Source organism: Hyperolius riggenbachi, chromosome 10 (assembly GCF_040937935.1).
Source record: "Hyperolius riggenbachi isolate aHypRig1 chromosome 10, aHypRig1.pri, whole genome shotgun sequence".
In the NCBI taxonomy this organism is placed as follows: Eukaryota; Metazoa; Chordata; class Amphibia; order Anura; family Hyperoliidae; genus Hyperolius; species Hyperolius riggenbachi.
In genome coordinates, this window is record NC_090655.1 from 228261038 (window position 1) to 228284359 (window position 23322).

General features: G+C 44.3%; 1 protein-coding gene across 6 annotated transcripts; it reads right to left on the minus strand.

The window, feature by feature from the left end:
• Window positions 1-485: 485 nt before the first annotated feature.
• Window positions 486-19812, minus strand: LOC137534703 (oocyte zinc finger protein XlCOF6-like). 6 transcript variants are annotated; one of them, XM_068256322.1, is made up of 7 exons: window positions 19719-19812; window positions 16163-16241; window positions 15940-16025; window positions 15345-15624; window positions 9496-10461; window positions 4635-4825; window positions 486-553 (listed from the first exon to the last, which is right to left on the minus strand). In XM_068256322.1, the coding sequence occupies exons 2-7, from the start codon at window positions 16194-16196 to the stop codon at window positions 512-514; spliced, it is 1599 nt and encodes a 532-aa protein (XP_068112423.1). In that variant the 5' UTR covers window positions 16197-16241; window positions 19719-19812; the 3' UTR covers window positions 486-511. The 6 variants fall into 6 exon arrangements, with proteins under 6 accessions (XP_068112423.1, XP_068112421.1, XP_068112420.1 ...); XM_068256320.1 differs by lacking the exon at window positions 486-553 and having other exon boundaries at window positions 4495-4825; XM_068256319.1 differs by lacking the exons at window positions 486-553; window positions 4635-4825 and adding an exon at window positions 18779-18866 and having other exon boundaries at window positions 8443-10461.
• Window positions 19813-23322: the final 3510 nt, after the last annotated feature.

Consider the following 23322-nt stretch of genomic DNA (forward strand, 5'->3'; position numbering starts at 1 on the left):
TAGAAAGAAAATACTGAATGGCGGACAGTCCAAATTTGTGTGGGATGTTAGTGTAAAGGGAAGTGACATCACAAGTGAGCCAGATGAAATTGGTCTGCCATGTGAGGGGGGCTAGGAGTTGGATGAGGTGTTGAGAATCTTTGAGATATGAGGATAGGGATTAGATATGTTTCTGAAGGTGCAGTTTCCTCCAGTGCTGCCCCAGTCTCAGGTCCTCCTACCTTGGCCTAATGTTTCATCCAGTGCTGCCACAGTCTCTGGTCCTCCTACCTCAGCCTAATGTTGCTTGGCACATATAGGGTAGGGGGTGGTGCTTCACTGGCATTAGGACCTGTAAAATGACCAGCCTTTCATGCATCAGGTCCTATATTCCTTTTTACACAAAATTGTATTTTTTGAAGTGTTAAAAAAAAAAAAAAAATTTACTCACCAATATATTACACAGAGCGCTGTCCTTATGTTGTGATGATGCCACCAATCTGACAATCTATGGTGAACCTTCTTAATTCTTTTAGTTAGTATCAGAGGTTTTTGTGGCATTCATGTTGTCATGCTGAAAACCAGGAAACACATGTACAGTATGTGCTTCAAACACAACATTTAATTTTTGAAGTGTGAACAAAAGAATTGTTCCTCGTAATGGACACGGGCTGCATGCATTTTGTACGTTCTCTTCATTCAATCACATTACCTCTCCACAGTTGAGGTTTTCAATGTTATTGTCTGACTGTAAGTACTTCTGTTGCTTCTTTTGCTGATAACTCTCACATAACAAAGATTTTTCACACCTATTCATATGTACTTATTTACACATTTCCCGCTAACTTAAAACAAAATGAGGGGCAATGCTTCTTAACCGTTTCCAATTCATTGTTTTGATCAACCACATGTCCCCGGAACTTATTTATCCAGCCGGGTCTCTCCCTCATCGCACTAGAGTGAGGAGGTCCCCTGGCACCAATGGGAGGGGACGGGGCCCGTTCATGCACTGTAGGTCCACCCCAATTGTGTGTAAATCTGCAGTGCAGTGTGGTGCCAGAGAGGATCAAAACTTGATCTGGTAACAGCGCCTCTAGTGGCTGGGCCAAATGCGTCCACAAGATATCACATTTTTGTTTTGGGCAGAAGGGGGTGCAGCAGCGATGGGACATGGTCTGAACACTGGTCTAAAATGGCTGATGCCATGTCGGACTAGATCTGGCAATGACTCCCCAAGACATGGGCAGGTTTTCTTGTGCCGGATGTCTGACATTGAACCTTTGCTGGAAAATGCCAATGTCAGACAATCTGACATAGGATCAGATAGAGATAAATCTCAAGAGGTGCAAATAAACAAGCTAGACAGCCGTTCCTCTATAATAAAATGTTCACCATGATGATTTAGAATGCTGATTTATAGGCTTGAAAAAGTTATTCCATGAGACCATCACATATAAAAAAGAAAATACAATATTGCCTTTATAACAGAGACATTTGCATAACTAAAAATGATTCCATTAAGCATTAGCAAGATTATGAACCATTGTTGCTGTATAGATATACAGATAATAAACATAACAACAAAATAAAATACATATTCAGTAACATTTGAGCGCACACACACACTTTCTTTAAATGTTAAAAAAAAGTCTGAAGCCATTAAAAATACTTCTTGGTTCCCTGTGTATCATTGTATGTTAAAGCTACATACACGTTTATAACTGTAAATGCCAATAAACTTAAAGCGAGACTGAAGCCAAAATAAATACTTATTTTTACTGGCCATTTATGTGATGCAATATGAGTAGTGCTGAAACGCCGCATTCCCACAGCAGAACAAGGGCTTTATACGCCCCAAATCTGGTGACAAAATTCCACGACTTTCCAGGTCGTGGATTTTGCTGCCCGGGGAGGCAGAGTGTAACACTGTAGCTCTGCCTCTACTGTAGTCAATCTATGCAGATCTCTGCCTCAGAGTCTGAGAGGGGCGGGGAGAGGTGGCGATGGGCAGAGATTAACTTCAGTAGAGGCAGAGCTACAGCTCAAAGCTGTGCCTCTACCAGGAAGCACTCCCTGATTTTTGCCCCGGGGATTTGGGGCGTATAAAGCCCATGTTCTGCTGCGGGAATGCGGCGTTTACTGGGTTTTAAAAAAACCGCCCTGTCCTCCTCAAAATCCTTTCCCTGCACTGTTAGGATCTGTTCCAATTATGACCTAATTCTGACCACAAATATATCAAATTTAATGTTATTTTTTTTAACCCTCCTGGCGGTATGAAAAATTCCGCCAGAAGGCAGCACGGCAGTTTTTTGTTTTTTTTAAATCATGTAGCGAGCCCAGGGCTCGCTACATGATAGCCGCGGCGATCTCCGATCAGGAAATCCCGTTCAAATAACGGGATTACCTGGAGGGCTTCCCCCGTCGCCATGGCGACGGGGCGGGATGACGTCAGCGACGTCGTGACGTCATTGGGAGTCCCGATCCACCCCTCGGCGCTGCCTGGCACTGATTAGCCAGGCAGCGCACGGGGTCTGGGGGGGGGGGCGCACGCCGTGACGGATAGCGGCGATCTGGCGTGGGGCATCGGCGATCGGTGTGCTGGCGCAGCTAGCAAAGTGCTAGCTGCGTCCAGCAAAAAAAAAAAAATTAAGAAAATCGGCCGAGCAGGGCTGGAGAAAACCTCCTGCGCGGCTTACCCCGAACTTACCGCCAGGAAGGTTAAAGGACAACTGAAGCGAGAGGGATATAAAGGCGTCCATATTGATTTCCTTTTAAGCAATACCGGTTACCAAGCAATCCTGATGATCCTCTGCCTCTAATACTTTTAGCCATAGACCCTGAACAAGCATGCAGCAGTTGAGATGTTTCTGACATTAATGTCAGATCTGACAAGATTAAACTGGTATTGTTTAAAAGGAAATACATATGGCAGCCTCCATACAGTGGTTTGCAAAAGTATTCGGCCCCCTTGACGGTTTCCACATTTTGTCATATTACTGCCACAAACATGAATCAATTTTACTGGAATTCCACGTGAAAAACCAATACAAAGTGGTGTACACGTGAGAAGTGGAACGAAAATCATTCATGATTCTGAACATTTTTAACATATAAATAACTGCAAAGTGGGGTTTGCGTAATTATTCAGCCCCCTTTGGTCTGAGTGCAGCCAGTTGCCCATAGACATTGCCTGATGAGTGCTAATGACTAAATAGAGTGCACCTGTGTGTAATCTGATGTCAGTACAAATACAGCTGCTCTGTGACAGCCTCTGAGGTTGTCTAAGAGAATATTGGGACCAACAACACCATAAAGTCCAAAGAACACACCAGACAGGTCAGGGATAAAGTTATTGAGAAATTCAAAGCAGGCTTAGACTACAAAAAGATTTCCAAAGCCTTGAACACCCCACAGAGCACTGTTCAAGTGATCATTCAGAAATGGAAGGAGTATGGCACAACTGTAAACCTACCAAGACAAGGCCGTGTACCTAAACTCACAGGCTGAACAAGGAGAGCGCTGATCAGAAATGCAGTCAAGAGTCCCATGGTGACTCTGGACGAGCTGCAGAGATGTACCAGCTCAGGTGGGGGAATCTATCCATAGAACAACTATTAGTCATGCACTGCACAAAGTTGGCCTTTATGGAAGAGTGGCAAGAAGAAAGCCATTGTTAACAGAAAAGCATAAGAAGTCCCGTTTGCAGTTTGCCACAAGCCATGTGGGGGAGACAGCAAACATGTGGAAGAAGGTGCTCTGGGGTCAAATGAGACCAAAATGGAACTTTTTGGCCAAAATGCAAAACGTTATGTGTGGCGGAAAACCTACACTGCACATCACTCTGAACACACCATCCCCACTGTCAAATATGGTGGTGGCAGCATCATGCCCCAGGGGGTGCTTCTCTTCAGCAGGGACAGGGAAGCTGGTCAGAGTTGATGGGAAGATGGATGGAGCCAAATACAGGGCAATCTTGGAAGAAAACCTCTTGAAGTCTGCAAAAGACTTTAGACTGGGGCAGAGGATCACCTTCCAGCAGGACAATGACCCTAAACATAAAGCCAGGGCAACAATGGAATGGTTTAAAACAAAACATATCCATGTGTTAGAATTGCCCAGTCAAAGTCCAGATCTAAATCCAATCGAGAATCTGTGGCAAGATCTGAAAACTGCTGTTCACAAACGCTGTCCATCTAATCTGACTGAGCTGGAGATGTTTTGCAAAGAAGAATGGGCAAGGATTTCAGTCTCTAGATGTGCAAAGCTGGTAGAGACATACCCTAAAATACTGGAGAGCTGTAATTGCAGCAAAAGTATTGACTCAGGGGGCTGAATAATTACGCACACCCCACTTTGCAGTTATGTATTTGTAAAAAATGTTTGGAATCATGTATGATTTTCGTTCCACTTCTCACATGTACACCACTTTGTATTGGTCTTTCACATGGAATTCCACTGAAATTGATTCACGTTTGTGGCAGTAATATGACAAAATGTGGAAAACTTCAAGGGGGCCCAATACTTTTGCAAGCCACTGTATCCCTCTAACTTCAGCAAACCTGTAAAGCAAACCTGTCAAGCCCTCGTAGAAGCACATTTTTGCACAAAATGGCCATCAGACAGCTGTGCCCCGCACCCACCACCCACTGACTGACCATCAGGAGCGGTATGTGAACTTTATGTTTCATGTTGCACTGGACTGCACTCTTATGCCACTGGCTGCAATTTTTACTATTGAATAAACCAGATTGCTTGCAGTGCCGACTCCCATTGCCTTGTCTTCTACTACAGAATTGCTTCTTATGGACTGAGCACGCAGAGCTTGGTTGCTGGCTGACTAGCAAACCTGTAAGATAACAAAAACAAAGTGAGACACTTGCCCATGTGGAGGGAAGCCTCTGGATTGTCCACCCACGAGCCCATCGCTGCTGTGCAGGGTCCCTCCATACAAGGAAGACAAGAGTGGGTGGGATATGTTCCCGTGGCTGCGCTCCCCTCCGTGTACAAGCCTGGCTGTACTGCACAGGAAGCTGATGCTGTTCATTCATGAGTGGCTTTGTGCTGCTCCTCAGGTACAGCCATACATGTGCAGCACAGCCATGTCCATACACAGAAGGGAGCACCACTGCCAACAGGAAAGGGGTCCAAGGAGGAGACAGGAAGTCTCTGGTCCATCCACAGGCTTCCCTCTATGTGGATAAATATCTAACGTTTTAATTTAAAAACTTACTGGTTCACTTTAAACTGTCCATTTTAAAACAATTACAGAAGAATGTAAAATGAACATTAGAATGCTTGTAAAACAATCTGTTTCAACTAAACATAAGTTCTCCAGCTCAGCTCTCCAATTTGAATAAACAATCACTCCTGATCAGAATACGAATAGATTGTTCTTAACTTGCCATCTCAGTTCCACACTCCTGAGATTATTGTATCAGATCGAGGTGTCACAGAATGATCAGAATTGCAGCGTGTGTGGCGTGTGAGGATTTAAAAGGAACCTGAAGTGAGGGGAAAATGGAGGCTGCAATCTTCATTCCCTTATAAACAATGCCGGTTGCCTGACTTCTGTGCTGATGCTCTTTTTTAATACTGGAAGTCACTGGCCCAGAATGAGCATGCAGGTCAGACGCTGTGACTGACTCCACTGGCTGCATGCTTGTTGCAGGTGTGTGACTCAAACAACTAAAGACAAAAGCTCAACATGACAGCCAGGCAACCAGCATTGTTTATAAGAGAATAAAGATGACAGCATCCGTATGCTTCTCACTTCAGTTTCGAAAAACACCCTCCATTTATATCATACAAACCCTCATCTGCCATGGCGGAATCCAATCCCATAGGGGGAGGGGCATGTAAAATCTGTCCTCCTCTTTTGCAAAGCTCTCTAGTTCAAAGGGACTCTTACTCAGCTCTGATGTTACAAGACCAAGAAGGAGAGGAGGGTAATACTATGGTGGTATCTGTTGGCTTTTATAAGCCCCATTAAAGGACCGTTATCGGGAAAAATCGATCATTTACAATACATACATATAAAATGTACATTTCTTCCAGAGTAAAATGCTCTAAAAGTTACCTTTTTCCTATGTTGCTGCCACTTACAGTAAGCAGTAAAAAGCTGACAGATCGAACAACTTTGGATCTAGTCCATTTCATTGGAGATTCTCAACATTCCCTTTATTCTTTACAAAAGCAATCCCTGGGAAAGATCTATACAAAGATACCACCCAGCCTCACTACTCGTATCTACAACTGCCATTCAGAAAGTGCTTTTGTAAATAAAAAAATAGCTGAGAATCCCCCATGAGGAGATAGACTAATCCAAAATATCTCAGATTTTCACTACCTTCTATAAGTAACATAAGAGAAACAAAATGTATAGTGCATTTTTCTTTGGGAGAAATCTACATTTTATATTTATTTATTTTTGCGATAGTGGTCTTTTAAGTAGCAAGATATCCGCCCATCACTGGAGGTTACTGCTGCGGTTTCCCATTAGTCCAGACAACGTATCCCATAATTTATGTCAGGATTCCAGGAAAGCCCCCGGCCCCGACGGAGTATCTCCAGCTTGCCTGAAAACCTGCTGTCGGCAACTTGCCCCCATCCTCTTCGCTATCTACACCAAGTCCCTGGGTGAGGGCAAGGTCCCTGCGTGTTTCAAGAGGTCAACCATCATACCTGTCCCTAAGAAACAAGGGGTCACCGAACTTAACAACTTTAGGCCCGTAGCCCTGACGTCTGTCATCATGAAAACCATGGAGCGGGCGGTCCTAGCCTACCTCAAGCTCTCCACTTCGCCCCTCTTAGACCCCTTACAGCTCGCATACAGAACAAATAGGTCCACCGCTGATGTGATCAATATCTGCCTGGAGCTCATCAACGACCACCTTGACAGTTCAGACACGTATGCCAGAATACTACTACTAGACTTCAGTTCGGCTTTTAACACCATCTGCCCAAGCATTCTCCAACTGGACCTAGCTGCACTTGGAGTCCACCCAAGTCTACAACGTTGGATCACGGACTTTCTTACCAACAGGTCCCAAGTCGTCAGACTGGGCAATATCCACTCCCAAGCAGCGACCACGAACACTGGAGCCCCCCAAGGCTGCGTCCTGTCACCACTGCTGTTCTCCCTCTACACAAACAATTGCAGATCGGAGGCAGACTCTGTCAGGGTCATCAAGTTTGCCGATGACACCACCATCGTGGGCCTTATCACCAAGGACAATGTCCAGGAGTACCATCAGCAGGTGGAGAGAATTTGCAACTGGAGCAAGGAGAACAGGCTGGTGCTTAACACTGCTAAGACCATTGAGTTAATCATCGACTTCAGGAAGTCTGCTCCCACCCCACCTCCAATCTACATTGATGGCAATGAGGTAACCAGAGTGCCCTGTGCCCGGCTTCTGGGTACAACCATCTCCAGCGACCTCAGCTGGAAGCCTAACATCACTGCCACCTAATGGAAAGCCCAGCAAAGGCTCTTCTTCCTCCGCCAGCTGAGAAAGTTCGGCATGACTCAAGAAATTATAAGCAGCTTTTATTCGGCTACCTTTGAGTCGATTCTCTGCTCTTCCATCTTGGTGTGGTATGCTGGCGCCACTGTCGATGACAAGGACAAACTACAGCGGGTCATCAGGTCAGCAGAGAGGATTATTGGGTGCCCCCTCCCTTCTCTTGCCCTACTACACAATAAAAAAGACTTAGATCCAGGGCACTGAGGATTGCAAGTGATCCCTCACACCCAGGCCACCGCTACTTTAACCTTATGCCCTTGGGCCGGAGGCTACGAGCCATTTCCACTAAGACCGTGAGACACAAGAACTCATTCTTCCCCTTGGCAGTCAGTCTCCTTAATTCCCTCCACAGCCTACCACCAAAGCAAGCACCAAGGATCGGCGAGGCCGGCTGCGCTATGGCTGACCAGTCTACCAGCCCACAGGACTAACTATTAGACATCTCAGGGACACTCTGGGAATGTGTTGTATATTACAAATGTATTGTTAACCCGATGCCTGTTGTTCACTGCTGTCTCTCTCTATGTACTTTTCCTGAGCTATTTGTATTGTGCCAAAAACAATTCCAGGCATGACCCCTCATGCTTGGCGAAATACATTTTCTGATTCTGATTCTGGCTCTGAGTGATGTCCTGATATTGGAATGACGGGAGTAATCACTATTATGTTACTGTTACAGTATAGCAGACATTATTGGGAGTCTGGCTTTGTTGCTTGTCCTGTATAATATCTCCCAGTCTGCCACTTGTTGAATCTTTTCTTTTGTATACTATAAAAAATGACTTATGTCAATTAGCAGCCAGTGATCAACTTCCAAAACTGCGTGAAGCTGAAACTACACATCTCTGCTATATAGGTATGAACAGCGCTGAGAGTAGAAGTTGGATAATATAAGCTTTAATAGATTGTTATGGCCTGTATATATTCAGGATAGATTTCAAAGCACAAGGTCAAATGTTAACAAGCCCATACACATCTCTACTAGTCTGGAACCTGACCTCTCTGGAGTATAGACTGCTTAGAACTTACTGTCCTGCTGCCAGACTAATCACCTACACAGAGCAGGAGATTGTTACTCATTTCCCACACCTGCACTAATCCACTGGTTAGCAGCAGCTCTGGCATTTCTGAGTGAAGCATTTCCCACATTCAGAACTTGAGAATGACAGCTCTTCATTGTGATTTCTCTGGTGTCTGTGTAGGAATGCCTTCTCACTGGAGCATTTCCCACACTCTGAGCATGAACACATGAATGCTCATCTATGTGAGTTTTCTGGTGACCAACAAACAAACAATACAAATGTTCCCACATTCTGTTCATGAAAAGGGCTGCTCACCTGTGTGACTTCTTTGATGAGAATGTTCTTCGGAGAAAACAATTACTTTCCGAATGTGAAAAATCACGCTTTCCTGTGTGACTACTCTGAGTAATTAAGGCTTGCTTTCTGAGTATAACATTTCCCACACTCTGTCCATGAAAGAGATGCTCTTTTGTGAATGTGAATTCTCTGGTGTGTAATTAGATATGACTTAAACTGTTTGTCACATTCTGAACATGACAAATCCCACTATCTTGTATGACTTCTCTGATGACTGCGCAGGTTTGATTTATCAGTGAAACATTTCACACACTTTGAACATGAAAAGGGGCACTCACCTGTGTGAATTCTCTGATGTTTAATGAGATGTGCCTTCATAGTAAACTGTTTGCCACACTCTAAACATGAAAAATCACGCTTTCCTGTGTGAGTTCTCTGGTGAGTAGTAAGGCTTGCTTTCTGAGTGAAACATTTCCCACACTCTGAGCATGAAAAGGGACCCGCACCTGTGTGAATTATCTGATGCCTAATAAGATTTGACTTTCGAGTAAACTGTTTGTCACATTCTGAACATGAAAAATCATGCTCTCCTGTGTGACTTCTCTGATGACAATACAGATTTGATTTGTCAGTGAAACATTTCCCACACTCTGAGCAAGAAAAGGGACGCTCACCTGTGTGAATTCTCTGATGTGTAATAAGACTTGCCTTCTGAGCAAACCGTTTCCCACATTCTGAACATGAAAATTCAAGCTCTGCTGAGTGACTTCTCTGATGACAATACAGGTTTGATTTGGAAGTGAAGCATTTCCCACACTCTGAGCATGAAAAGGAACTTTCACCTGTGTGAAGTCTCTGATGATTAATAAGACTTAACTTACGAGTAAACTGTTTGTCACATTCTGAACATGAAAAATCCCACTTTCCTGTGTGTCTTCTCTGATGAAAATTAAGACTTGCTTTCTGAGTGAAACATTTCCCACACTCTGAGCATGAAAAGGGACGCTCACCTGTGTGAATTCTTTGATGTGCAATAAGATATGACTTCTGAGTAAACTGTTTCTCACATTCTAAACATGAAAAGTCACGCTTTCCTGTGTGACTTCTCTGATGACTATGCAGGTTTGATTTGTCAGTGAAACATTTCCCACACTCTGAGCAAGAGAAGGGACGCTCACCTGTGTGAATTCTTTGATGTGTAATAAGACTTCCCTTCTTAGTAAACGGTTTGCCACATTCTGAACAAGAAAAATCACGCTTTCCTGTGTGAGTTCTCTGATGAGAATTAAGGCTTGCTTTCTGAGTAAAACATTTTCCACAGTCTGGACATGAAAAGGGACGCTTGGCTCTGCAACTTTTCTGGTGGTTTTCACATTCAGATGAAGGAAATGTCTTCTCACCCAACTGTTTAGAAATACAAGAATTACCAGACGATTCCCCAACATTGGACAAATCTCTAGATCTATCGGCAGTGTGAGATCTTGGCTGGATATTTGTGGTAACAGATCTGTAAGAAGGTACTTCGGGATTAGAGGGATCCGGTGATCTCTCCTCATGGTAAAGTCTGTGATGTGTATTTCCAGTAATGGGGTTTCCTCCTGGAGAATATTGTGTGACGCCATTATCTTCTGCATTATAACCTGGAGGGGAAATTGTCAGAAATAGTATATCTTTATTATCAAGTTGACACAGCCCTGTTCACCAGCCCAACCTTTAAAGGGAACCTAAACTGAGAAGGATATGGTTTTTTTCCTTTTAAAATAATTCCAGTTGCCTGACTCTCCTGCTGATCCTGTGTCTCTAATACTTTTAGCCACAGCCCCTGAACAAGCATGCAGATCAGGTGCTCTGTCTGAAGTCAGACTGGATTAGCTGCATGTTTGTTTCAGGTGTGTGATTCAGCTACTTTTGCAGCCAAAGAGATCAGCATGACTGACAAGGAACTGGTATTGTTTAAAAGGAAACTTCCATATCCCTCAGTTTAGACACAGACAGACACACAGACACGCACGCACGCGTCGAAAAATTTGAATATTGTGCAAAAGTCCATTTACTTCAGTGATTTATCTTAAAAGGTGAAACTAATATTTGAAGTACACTCATTACACACAAAGCAAAATATTTCTAGCCTCTATGTCTCATAATTTTGATGATTATGGCTTACAGCTTATGAGAACCCCAAAATCAAAATCTCAGACCATTAGAATATTGTGGAAATGTTAAATATTCTAGGCTCCTGTCTCTCAGCCATCTCATCCTGGATGTCTATCAGGTTCCTAAAGTTAAACCTGGGTAAAACATTTTCCCACCCCATGCAGTCTACCCCCCACGGACATCTATGTCACTGTCAATGGTACAGTCATCCGCCCAACCACACAAGCCCGCTGCCTGGGTTTCACCCTGGACTTGACCCTTTCCTTCTACCCCCACATCCAAACCATTGCTAGGGCCTACAATCTCGATTTACGCAACATCTTCAAGATCCGGCCTTTGCTGACACCGGACACTGCCAAAATCCTTGTCCATGCCATCATCCTCTCTCGCCAGGATTACAACAACACCCTCCTGTCAGGCCTTCCTCAAAACCACATCGCCCCCCCTATGCCCATGAACGCAGCAGCCAGACTAATCTACTCATCCCACCATTCTGTCTCCTCGAATCCCCTACGCAAATCCCTTCACTGGCTTCCAATATGCTTAAGAATTCGCTTCAAGATCCTACAATTCAATCCAACAATTTCCTACAATTCTATACAGAAGTCCTGCCCAACCTAAATCTCTAATCTGGTCAGCAGATACACATCTGGCCGCCCACTTTGCTCCTCCAGGAACCTCCTCCTAACCACCCCACGCATCTCGCACTCACATGCACGACTACATGACTTTACTAAAGCTGCCCCCATCCTGTGGAACTTTCTCCCGCTGCCCATCAGGCTTGCCCCCACCTTCAAACAAGCCCTCAAAGCTCACTTCTTCAAGGAGGCCTACCCCACCTCAATGCTGCCCTATCACTCTCTGCCGAGATCCACTCGACGTAGCCCCCTCTCCATCGAGATTGTTAGCCTTTGGCATGGACCTCTCTACTTGTGTATCGTACTTGATTGTGTACTCTACCCATAGTAATGTTAACTTGTATTACTGAGACTACCACTCCAGTGTATGATCTGGCATTGTATTACTGCACAGTACTGTGTCTGTATTGTGTTGTGTACCTTATTGCTTATTACCTGTATTGTGCTGTCCGTCAACCCTATTATCATTGTCTGTAATCTTGTATTATACAGGGTTGTGTAATATGTTGGCACTATATAAATCCAATAAATAATAATAGGCTCGAAGTGTCAGACTCTAATCAGCTAACTAATTTCATATGTTAGTTTCACCTTTTAATCTGAGTTACTGAAATAAATGGACTTTTGCATGACATTCTAATTTTTATGAGGGCACTGAGCAGTTCACAGGTCATAATATGATCAACTCTGCCCTCCATTACCTTAAAAGACAAGGAGGGTTTGAGCCACTGGGAGGCAATAAAGGTTTTAGCCACCACTAATCTAAACTAAAGCAATCTGTGTTGTGGATTCTTAAATCTGGCTGGCTTAGGTACTAGCAGAAATACTCTAGTGTAAACTAATTTAACATTAGTTGATCCCCATTGGTGTGTTAAAGGACCAATAGGGGACATTGGAGGGAATTTCCAGGATTGTCGTGAGCAGAATTCTCTGTTGTTCATCAGTATCAAAAGGATACTGAGGCTTTCCATATTTAGTATAGCAAGTTAAGTGCCAGGCAGGGATAATGGTGGAGAGGATAATGGTGTGGGGGTAACCAAAAGTAAGTATGGTTTCTTAATTAAGCTTAATAAAGGACTTTTTTCGTTGCTACATTTGTATTTCATTTTAAAGGGATCCTGAGCAGAGGCACTGGGTATGCATTTAAGCATACCTACATATAATTGGTATTGCAGATACACTCACCATGCCCTGTGTTATAAACTCTCCTTCTCCCGCCTGGCCCGTTCTACATTACATTGCGGCGACTCTGCAAAAAGTTGCGCTGTGACCTCGGAAAGGGAAACCTGCAGGTCCTCTCTGCTCTCTGTCCTCTCTTCTTCCTCATCTGTTCTCCTCCCCTCTGTCGTGCATCATATAGCCTTCATGTAGGACGCATGGCAGAGGGGAGGAGAACAGAGAAGGAAGAAGCCAGCAAGCATGCGCAGAGAGGACCTGCAGGCTCCCTATTCCGAGGTCACAGTGTGACTTTTGGCAGAGTCGCAGCTGCAATGTAATTTAAAATGGGCAAACTGGGAGGTGAAGAGTTTAACACAGGGCATGATAAGTGTATCGACATTTCCAATTAAATGCATACCCAGTGCCTCTGCTCAGGATCCCTTTAACAGAAGTACCCCATGATTTGGAATATGATTTTATATTGAGGAATGCAGATGGGCCTTTCATATGGTGTACAGCATCTCCTCCTCATTTGTTGGTACTATGATGTTATACTGAGGAATGGAGATGGGCCTTTCATATGGTGTACAGTATCTCCTCCTCATTTGTTGGTACTATGATGTTATACTGAGGAATGGAGATGGGCCTTTCATATGGTGTACAGTATCCCCTCCCCATTTGTTGGTTCTATGATGTTATACTGAGGAATGGAGATGGGCCTTTCATATGGTGTACAGAATCTCCTCCTCATTTGTTGGTACTATGATGTTATACTGAGGAATGGAGATGGGCCTTTCATATGGTGTACAGTATCTCCTCCTCATTTGTTGGTACTATGATGTTATACTGAGGAATGGAGATGGGCCTCTTATATGGTGTACAGTATCTCCTCCTCATTTGTTGGTGCTATGATGTTATACTGAGGAATGGTGATGGGCCTTTCATATGGTGTACAGTATCTCCTCCTCATTTGTTGGTACTATGATGTTATACTGAGGAATGGAGATGGGCCTTTCATATGGTATACTGTATCTCCTCCTCATTTGTTGGTTCTATGATGTTATACTGAGGAATGGAGATGGGCCTTTCATATGGTGTACAGTATCTCCTCCTCATCTGTTGGTACTATGAGGTTATACTGAGGAATGGAGATGGGCCTTTCATATGGTGTACAGTATCTCCTCCTCATTTGTTGGTGCTATGATGTTATACTGAGGAATGGAGATGGGCCTTTCATATGGTGTACAGTATCTCCTCCTCATTTGTTGGTACTATGATGTTATACTGAGGAATGGAGATGGGCCTTTCATATGGTATACTGTATCTCCTCCTCATTTGTTGGTACTATGATGTTATACTGAGGAATGGAGATGGGCCTTTCATATGGTGTACAGTATCTCCTCCACATTTGTTGGTGCTATGATGTTATACTGAGGAATGGAGATGGGCCTTTCATATGGTGTACAGTATCTCCCCCTCATTTGTTGGTACTATGATGTTATACTGAGGAATGGAGATGGGCCTTTCATATGGTGTACAGTATCTCCCCCTCATTTGTTGGTACTATGATGTTATACTGAGGAATGGAGATGGGCCTTTCATATGGTGTACAGTATCTCCTCCTCATTTGTTGGGAACATGATGTTATACTGAGGAATGGAGATGGACCTTTCATATGGTGTACAGTATCTCCTCCTCATTTGTTGGTACTATGATGTTATACTGAGGAATGGAGATGGGCCTTTCATATGGTGTACAGTATCTGCTCCTCATGTGTTGGTGCTATGATGTTATACTGAGGAATGGAGATGGACCTTTCATATGGTGTACAGTATCTCCTCCTCATGTGTTGGTGCTATGATGTTATACTGAGGAATGGAGATGGGCCTTTCATATGGTGTACAGTATCTCCTCCTCATTTGTTGGTACTATGATGTTATACTGAGGAATGGAGATGGACCTTTCATATGGTGTACAGTATCTCCTCCTCATGTGTTGGTGCTATGATGTTATACTGAGGAATGGAAATGGGCCTTTCATATGGTGTACAGTATCTCCTCCTCATTTGTTGGTACTATGATGTTATACTGAGGAATGGAGATGGGCCTTTCATATGGTGTACAGTATCTCCTCCTCATTTGTTGGGAACATGATGTTATACTGAGGAATGGAGATGGACCTTTCATATGGTGTACAGTATCTCCTCCTCATTTGTTGGCACTATGATGTTATACTGAGGAATGGAGATGGGCCTTTCATATGGTGTACAGTATCTCCTCCTCATTTGTTGGGAACATGATGTTATACTGAGGAATGGAGATGGGCCTTTCATATGGTGTACAGTATCTCCTCCTCATTTGTTGGTACTATGATGTTATACTGAGGAATGGGGATGAACAAATATAGTCTACAAACATCATGAAAACCAACACTAATCTTAACTTTGCTGCTGTAGTTTCTATCTTAATAATGAGAAAATCTCCTTATTGTCCAATACCTTTATTGTTCACATCTGCTTGTGGAAATATACAATACAGTATAAACCAGTAATCCATGCAGTACTCATTACTCACCTGTGCGAATGTCTTGATTACATTCTTCTTGTTTTATTGCCCCAATCATGTCACCCTCCTCCATAGACTGCTGATCACTCCTCACATACTTCTCTTCTTCCTCTTCCTCTTTAATTGTCCTCATGTCACCTTCCTCCATATTCTGCTGATCACTCCTCACATACTTCTCTTCTTCTTCCTCTTTAATTGTCCTCATCATGTCATTCATCTCCATAGACTGCTCATCATTCCTCACATAGGTCTCTTGTTTCTCAATTTTCAAATCAGTATATTCTTTGCACTAAAATCACAAAATTAAAATATAAAACCACATTGTCTGTAAGCTTAGATTACTAGCAAGTTCATGTTGTAGGAGAAAGGACAGGTGATAACATCACTGTGGGTTATTTGTTTGTAGTAAAGGGAGCAGGAACAACTCTGTTATGTTATTTGTTTGGTCTGTAGTAGGTCATAATATAATCAATCTAATATCAATAGAAAACAAAATTTAGTGCAAATTGAGTAGTGTATGGTCAGCTGTAGATAGATCATAGGTTATCTCATACAGCATGAAGTATTTTTTTGGATTGTCTGTGATACTCTCAAGTCCACATACCTTATAATGTTGAGGAATGGTGTGATCTTCCTGTGAATAAAGAGGACCTGTACATCTCTCTAGTGCGTTTATGTTCCTGGTTCCATCTGTACAAAACGCATAGATACAAGCTGAAAACGCTGTTGCTATATGATTGGGGGAAATCTAGGTGGACCCTTCATACCGCTCTCCCCTTTACAAAGACATAAAAGTCTTACCCAGTGATGTGACATAAAAGTCTTACCCAGTGATGTGAGGGGCGGCTGATTCTCCATCATTAGATCCTTGTAGAGGTCCCTGTGTCCTTCTAGATACTGACACTCCTGCATGGACAAATAGGGGCATTCTGACATCTTATAGGAACCTGACACACACACACACACACACACACACACACACACACACACACACACACACACACACACACACTGCAGTCACTAGAAAGATACGTTGGTAATGACCCATAATTCCCAGCACTACTCACCTGTACCATAAACAATAATATGACCTTATAAATAGATAGCTCTTAAGATCTTCTCACTTCTACCTATTATGGCTTCCCTGGTGGTGTGAGTGGGCCCCTCTCCCTCCCAAATATAGCTTCCCTGGTGGTCTTAGTGCCCCTCCCCCCATCCTGTGCTCCCCTGTGCCCAGTATATATAGCAGAGTATGTGCACAATGCTTCTCTCACCTCCTCCGCTGGATGATGGGCACTATTCTACTTTAGGGGACCCAGAAGGAATCCCCACAGATGAACGAATTGCACCACTCAGGCACCAGTAAATTTAATAAAAATCACATCCCCTTGTAGCTAACTAACTAAGCCAACTAGATGTCATTTGCAATGTCTGATAAAAGAAATATTGCCGTATCAGATGACAATCATTATAAAATATGTAGCTAAACGGTGTTAAGTGACAAAGACAATGCAACTGATATCGAGGATTCTGCCCAATCCAACTGAGAGATCAGTTCAGAGGTCTATTGGGAAGATCGGCCAGGGCAGTATAGGAACCCCACAAGTGACCCCATTTTAGAAAGAAGACACCCCAAGGTATTCCGTTAGGTGTATGGTGAGTTCATAGAAGATTTTACTTTATCTCACAAGTTAGTGAAAAATGACACTTTGTGAAAAAACAATAAAAAATCAATTTCCGCTAACTTTTGACAAAAAATAAAATCTTCTATGAACTCATCATACACCTAACAGAATACCTTGGGGTGTCTTTTTTCTAAAAAGGGGTCACTTGTGGGGTTCCTATACTGCCCTGGCATTTTACGCGCCCAAAACCGTGAGTAGTCTGGAAACCAAATGCCTCAAAATGACTGTCCAGGGGTATAAGCATCTGCAAATTTTGATGACAGGTGGTCTATGAGGGGGCGAATTTTGTGGAACCGGTCATAAGCAGGGTGGCCTTTTAGATGACAGGTTGTATTGGGCCTAATCTGATGGGTAGCAGTGACAGGTGGTGACAGGGGGTGATTGATGGGTAATTAGTGGGTGTTTAGAGAAGAGAACAGATGTAAACAATGCACTTGGGAGATGATCTGACGGCGGGTCTGCAGGCGATCTGATGGTGTGGGTGGGTGATCAGATTGCCCGCAAGAGGCAGGTTAGGGGCTGATTGATGGGTGGCAGTGACAGGGGGTGATTGATGGGTGATTGACAGGTGATCAGGGGGGATAGATGCATACAGTACAGGGGGGGGGGGGGTCCTGGGGAGAATCTGAGGGGTGGGGGGGGGGTGATCAGGAGTCCCCAGGGGGCAGTTTAGGGAATAAAAAAAAATAGCGTTGACAGATGGCGACAGGGAGTGATTGATGGGTGATTAGGGGGGTGATTGGGTGCAAACAGTGGTCTGGGGGGTGGGCGGGGGGGGGGGGGGGGGTCTGAAGGGTGCTGTGGGCGATCAGGGGGCAGATCAGTGTGTTGGAGTGCAGACTAGGGTGGCTGCAGCCTGCCCTGGTGGTCCCTCGGACACTGGGACCACCAGGGCAGGAGGCAGCCTGTATAATACACTTTGTATACATTACAAAGTGTATTATACACTTTTTAGCGGCGATCGCAGGGTTAACAACCCGCCGGCGCTTCCGAACGGCCGGCGGGTTGTCGTCATGGGTGGGCGGAGCCAGTTGCCAGGGGAAGCGCGCGTCACCAGTGACACGATCGTTCCCCCGGCATGCCGAAAGGACGCAACGCCCATGGGCGTATTGCGGTCCTTTCGGCGTCCACTTTGCCGGCGCCCATCGGCTGTGGGCGGTCGGCAAGTGGTTAAGCCACCTGGAGATTGGGGGCACCGGGTAAACTGCTCCTGCAAAAGGTGTAGCTAGTAATAGGTGACCGCAGGATAGGTAGCCAGGGATAGGTGTAGCCAGTAATAGGTGACCGCAGGATAGGTAGCCAGGGATAGGTGTAGCCAGTAATAGGTGGCCACAGCATAAGTAACCAGGGATAGGTATAGCCAGTAGTAGGTGGCCACAGCATAGGTAGCCAGGGATAGGTGTAGCCAGTAGTAGGTGGCCGCAGCATAGGTAGCCAGGGATAGGTGTAGCCAGTAGTAGGTGGCCATAACATAGGTAGCCAGGGATAGGTGTAGCCATTAGGTGGCCACAGCGTAGGTAGCCAGGGATAGGTGTAGCCATTAGGTGGCCACAGCATAGGTAGCCAGGGATAGGTGTAGTCAATAATAGGTGGCCACAGCATAAGGAGCCAGATATAGGTGTAGCCAGTAGTAGGTGGCCGCAGTATAGGTAGCCAGTGATAGGTGTAGCCAGTAGTAGGTGGCCGCAGCATAAGTAGCCAGAGATAGGTGTAGCCAGGATAGGTGCCCGCAGTATAGATAGATAAGTAAATACTCACTTGACGCCAGCCAGGTCTTCCATGCTGTACTGGCTTCCTTCTTCCTCCTGTTCTTGCATCATCTCCTTTTAATAGCGCCCAAGGGGTTCTGCTTCAAGGAAATAGGACAACAACAGGAAGTAGAATTGAGCTAGCACAGGGTGGAGGACCTGGCCTCTGGCAAGTGAGTATTTACTTAGCCCCACCGCTACATTACATCCCCACCGCTACGCCCCCCCCCCCCCAAAAAAAAAAAACCAAAAAAAAAAAAAACGGTAAAACAAGATTGTGAATGGTATGATTACCATGCACAAACAAACTGCGGTATACCGTCATTCCGGGATACCACGGTAACCCTACATTGGATATGTAGGAGTTCATCACCCACCAACAGGCCACCCAGACTGTCCTCAGTGACTGGGTGTTAGTCAGTGGAGGAGAGGCACAGGAGAGAGAAAGGCAGCAGCTGCATTAAGGCAGCAGAGGAGGAGTCAGCGCAGGAAGACAGCCACAAGTAAAGTATCCTGATCTGCCCTCCTGGTGTCACTCATTCTAAACTCTGTCAATGAGGACTCTCAGTGAAGGGGCACTTGGCCACAAGGTAGAACACATGGTAGAACTTCTTTGGAGGGACATTACTGCTGTGCTTATTCTAGCATGGAATATTATTGTTGCACTGGCTGTAGTATGGGACCCAGTATTTAGAGATGAGTGCTATGTTTATCGTACTACGAATAAAGGTAAAAACCCAGCACACCCATTGCTCTCTCTGTGTTGGATGTGTAGAACTACAAGACCTGCACGCTCTGTTATAAACTTGCTGAATGTGTAGAAAAAGAATCCCAGACTCCCTGCATGCCCTCTAGTCCTTCCCTCACACATCCGTGGAACTACAAATCCAACTGATATCTCTCTTTGTGCACTACTAGTCCCAGCAACTGGGGTCAGAAAATATCATTACCTGCTCTGCTTCTGCCAGTTCCAGCAATGTCTCCTCTCAACTTCCTGTCACTTCACCTCTAACCTGGAACTTCCTGTTAGTAGCTCCGCCTCTTCCTGTATCAAGAATCAGAATCAACTTTATTTGCTGAGTGAGATTGGTCATCCTGAAAGTAACTTAGATAGTGGTGCAATTTAACAACAGTGAATAGCAAATATTAAAGGGAACCTAAAATGAGAGGCAAATGGATGTTTCCTTTTAAACAATACCATTTGCTTGGCAGTCCTGCTGATCTCAGAATCACACACCTGAAACAAGCATGCAGCTACATACAGTACCTCCCAACTTTTTGAGATGAGAAAGAGGGACACTTTAGCCATGCCCCTGCCACACCCCTAGTCGCGCATACCATAAAAATTTCATAAGAAAAATATGTTGTTTTATAATTCAAACCTCACTGTTCCTTTTTAGCCTGGTTTACTTTTCTTCATATTAACATTTTAAAATTAGTAATATATCAATTTAAAGGATTGTAAACGTTTAGAGTCAAACATTTTTAGTAGAGAAACAGTGGCGTAGCTAAGGAGCTGTGGGCCCCGGTGCAAGTTTTACATTGGGGCCCCCCAAACACTCTATACGTAACAATTGATACGGTGCACCAAAACCTGCCAAGGACAACCACAGCGTCAGAGATGCAAGAAGAGGATGGGGAACAGTTTGTTAATGATTACCACCAATCAAAGTATCTATAGAAGTCATTATTATGAGCACAGGACCAATAGAGAGCTAATACTGAAGTTGAGAGAGGGCCCTTCGAGGCCCACTGGCCCTGATGCGGTCGCAACCTCTGCAACCCCTATTGCTACGCCCCTGTAGAGAAATATATATATACATATATATATATATACACATATACATATATATATATATATATATATATATATATTTACATAGAAAGAGGTCCTGAAAGAGGGACAAATGAGGAGGGAAGGGGACAGGGCTCCCAAAGAGGGACTGTCCCTCCAAAAGAGGGACAGTTGGGAGCTATGCAACTAATCCAGTCTAACTTCAGTCAGAGCACCTGATCTGCATGCTTGTTGAGGGGCTGTGGCTAAAAGTATTAGAGACACAGGATCAGCAGGAGAGTCATGCAACTGGTATTATTTTAAAAGGAAAAACCCATATCCATCCTGATTTTAGGTTCCCTTTAATGACACACATATAGAAATTAAAGGGATACTTAAAGGACAACTGAAGCAAGAGGGATATGGAGGCTGCCATATTAATTTCCTTTAAAGCAGTGCCAGTTGCTTGGTTATCCTGCTGATCCTCTGCCTCTAATACTTTTAACCATAGACCCTTAGCAAGCATGCAGCAGATCAGGTGTTTCTGACAATATTGTCAAATCTGACAAGATGAGCTGCACGCTTGTTTCTGGTGTTATTCAGACACCATTGCAGCCAAACAGATCAGCAGGCTGCCAGGCAACTGGCATTGTTTAACCAGTTCGGCCTATCTGGACGAGCTTTCTCGTCCAGATAGGCACTGCATCTTCCCCTGCGTGGTGCGCGCGATCGGGCGCGCGCCCGCGCGTGTACCCGCCGCCCCCGCGCGTACCCGCCGCCCCCCGCTAGCCCTCCGATCAGTGAATGGGAATATAATTCCCATTCACCGATCTAACCTCCCCGCAGAAATACTAGTGTTGTCCGGATCATGAACGATTCGGATCTTTGATCCGAATCTATTTTGTGAGTCGAATCATCCGAATCATCAAAATGAGTGATTCGGATCGAAAAAGGGGCGGGGCAAGGAGCAACACGCCCCCTCTCAGCGGGCAGCGGGGTCTTGGAAGCAGAGCAGGGATGGATCGCTGAGTTGGAGGGGAGCCAGCCTTGCAGGGAGACAGGTAGATGAGAGAGAGGGGACATGGGTGCCACTGCCAGATATGTGTAGAGCACACATACTGGCTATAATGTGCTGCTCATTATAGGCTGGCTGTTCCGTAGTGCTGCACAGTGATCACATTGGAAACTTTTGGCTCAGCTCAGCACAGCTCAGTAACTTTGCAGGAACTGTGATTGAAAGGCAATATGATCCTCCTGCATTCTGCACTAAACAGCTGCACTTTACTTCTGGGAATGCTTTCTTTCACTGTGCGATGTTTGCTTTCAAAGTACACAGATGAACATATAGGTGAAATACATGTAAAGCATGTGATTGCAGCTTGTGGGTATTGTGTGCAAACATTTCTGCTCTCTGCTCGTCCCTCCTCACTTCTCTGTCCACTCCCTGCCCTCTGTCCATCTTCTCCCCTTCTCTGTGTGTCCACCCCCCTCCCCTTCTCTGTCCACCGCAGGGAAAGACCTGTCCTGCTATTCATTTCACCCCCCCGAATGCTTCAGTAGTAAAATGATCCTAGATTCGGATCAAAGATCCGGATCTCTTCAATGATCCGATTCGAATCATCCGGATCATTGAAAAGATCCGAACTTCCCATCTCTAAGAAATACCAACGCTTTCTCTCCAGAGAGCGCAGTATTTCTGCCCCCAGGAAACAACTCCTCTGATCTTTAGTTCCTCTATGCGAAATCGTTCGCATCTAGGAATTTTTTCACTGTGGCCATCTTGTGGCCAAATAGTAAACTGCAACCACATACATTTTTAATCAACCACTTTACCCCCGCGCGTACGTATTTCTCCGCCCCTTTTTCCATCCTTTAAAAACCAGGGACGGAGAAACACGTACTTTCCGCGTTCCCGACGCTGCCCGCGCTCCCGCTCGTAAACACGCCGCCCGCCGCTAGTAAACACGCCGCCGCCCGCTCGCCCAGAGATCAATGAACGGGAAAATCCATTCCCGTTCGTTGATCTAAGCCCCGCAATGATCAGCTGCTCTCCTATGGGCAGCGCGATCATTGTGAGAAAAAACTCACGTGTCCAGCCTCCTTATTCTTCCTCCAAGCTTCCGGAAGGAAGCTTGGAGGTCGCATTAAAACGAAAAGTTACTGTGGCCATCTTGTGGCCAAATAGTAAACTACACCCTACACATTTTTCACATACAAATAAATGACTTTTACACATAAAATTAACTCATTACCTCCCACACTCCCCATTTTTTTTTTTTTTGTAATTAAAAAAAAATTAAAAAATGTACAATTAAAAAAAATACATAAATAGTTACCTTAGGGACTGAACTTTTTAAATATTTATGTCAAGAGGGTATAACACTGTTACTTTATAAACTATGGGCTTGTAATTAGGGATGGACGCAAAACTGAAAAAAATGCACCTTTATTTCCAAATAAAATATTGGCGCCAAACATTGTGATAGGGACATAATTTAAATGGTTTTATAACCGGGACAAAAGGGCAAATACGTTTCATGGGTTTTAATTACAGTAGCATGCATTATTTAAAAACTATAATGGCCGAAAACTGAAAAATAATTATTTTTTTCCCCACATTTTTTCCTATTTTCCCATTAAAACACATTTAGAAAAAAATAATTCTTGGCATAATGTCCCACCTAAAGAAAGCCTAATTGGTGGCGAAAAAAACAAGATATAGTTCATTTCATTGCGATAAGTAATAATAAAGTTATAGACGAATGAATTGAAGGAGCGCT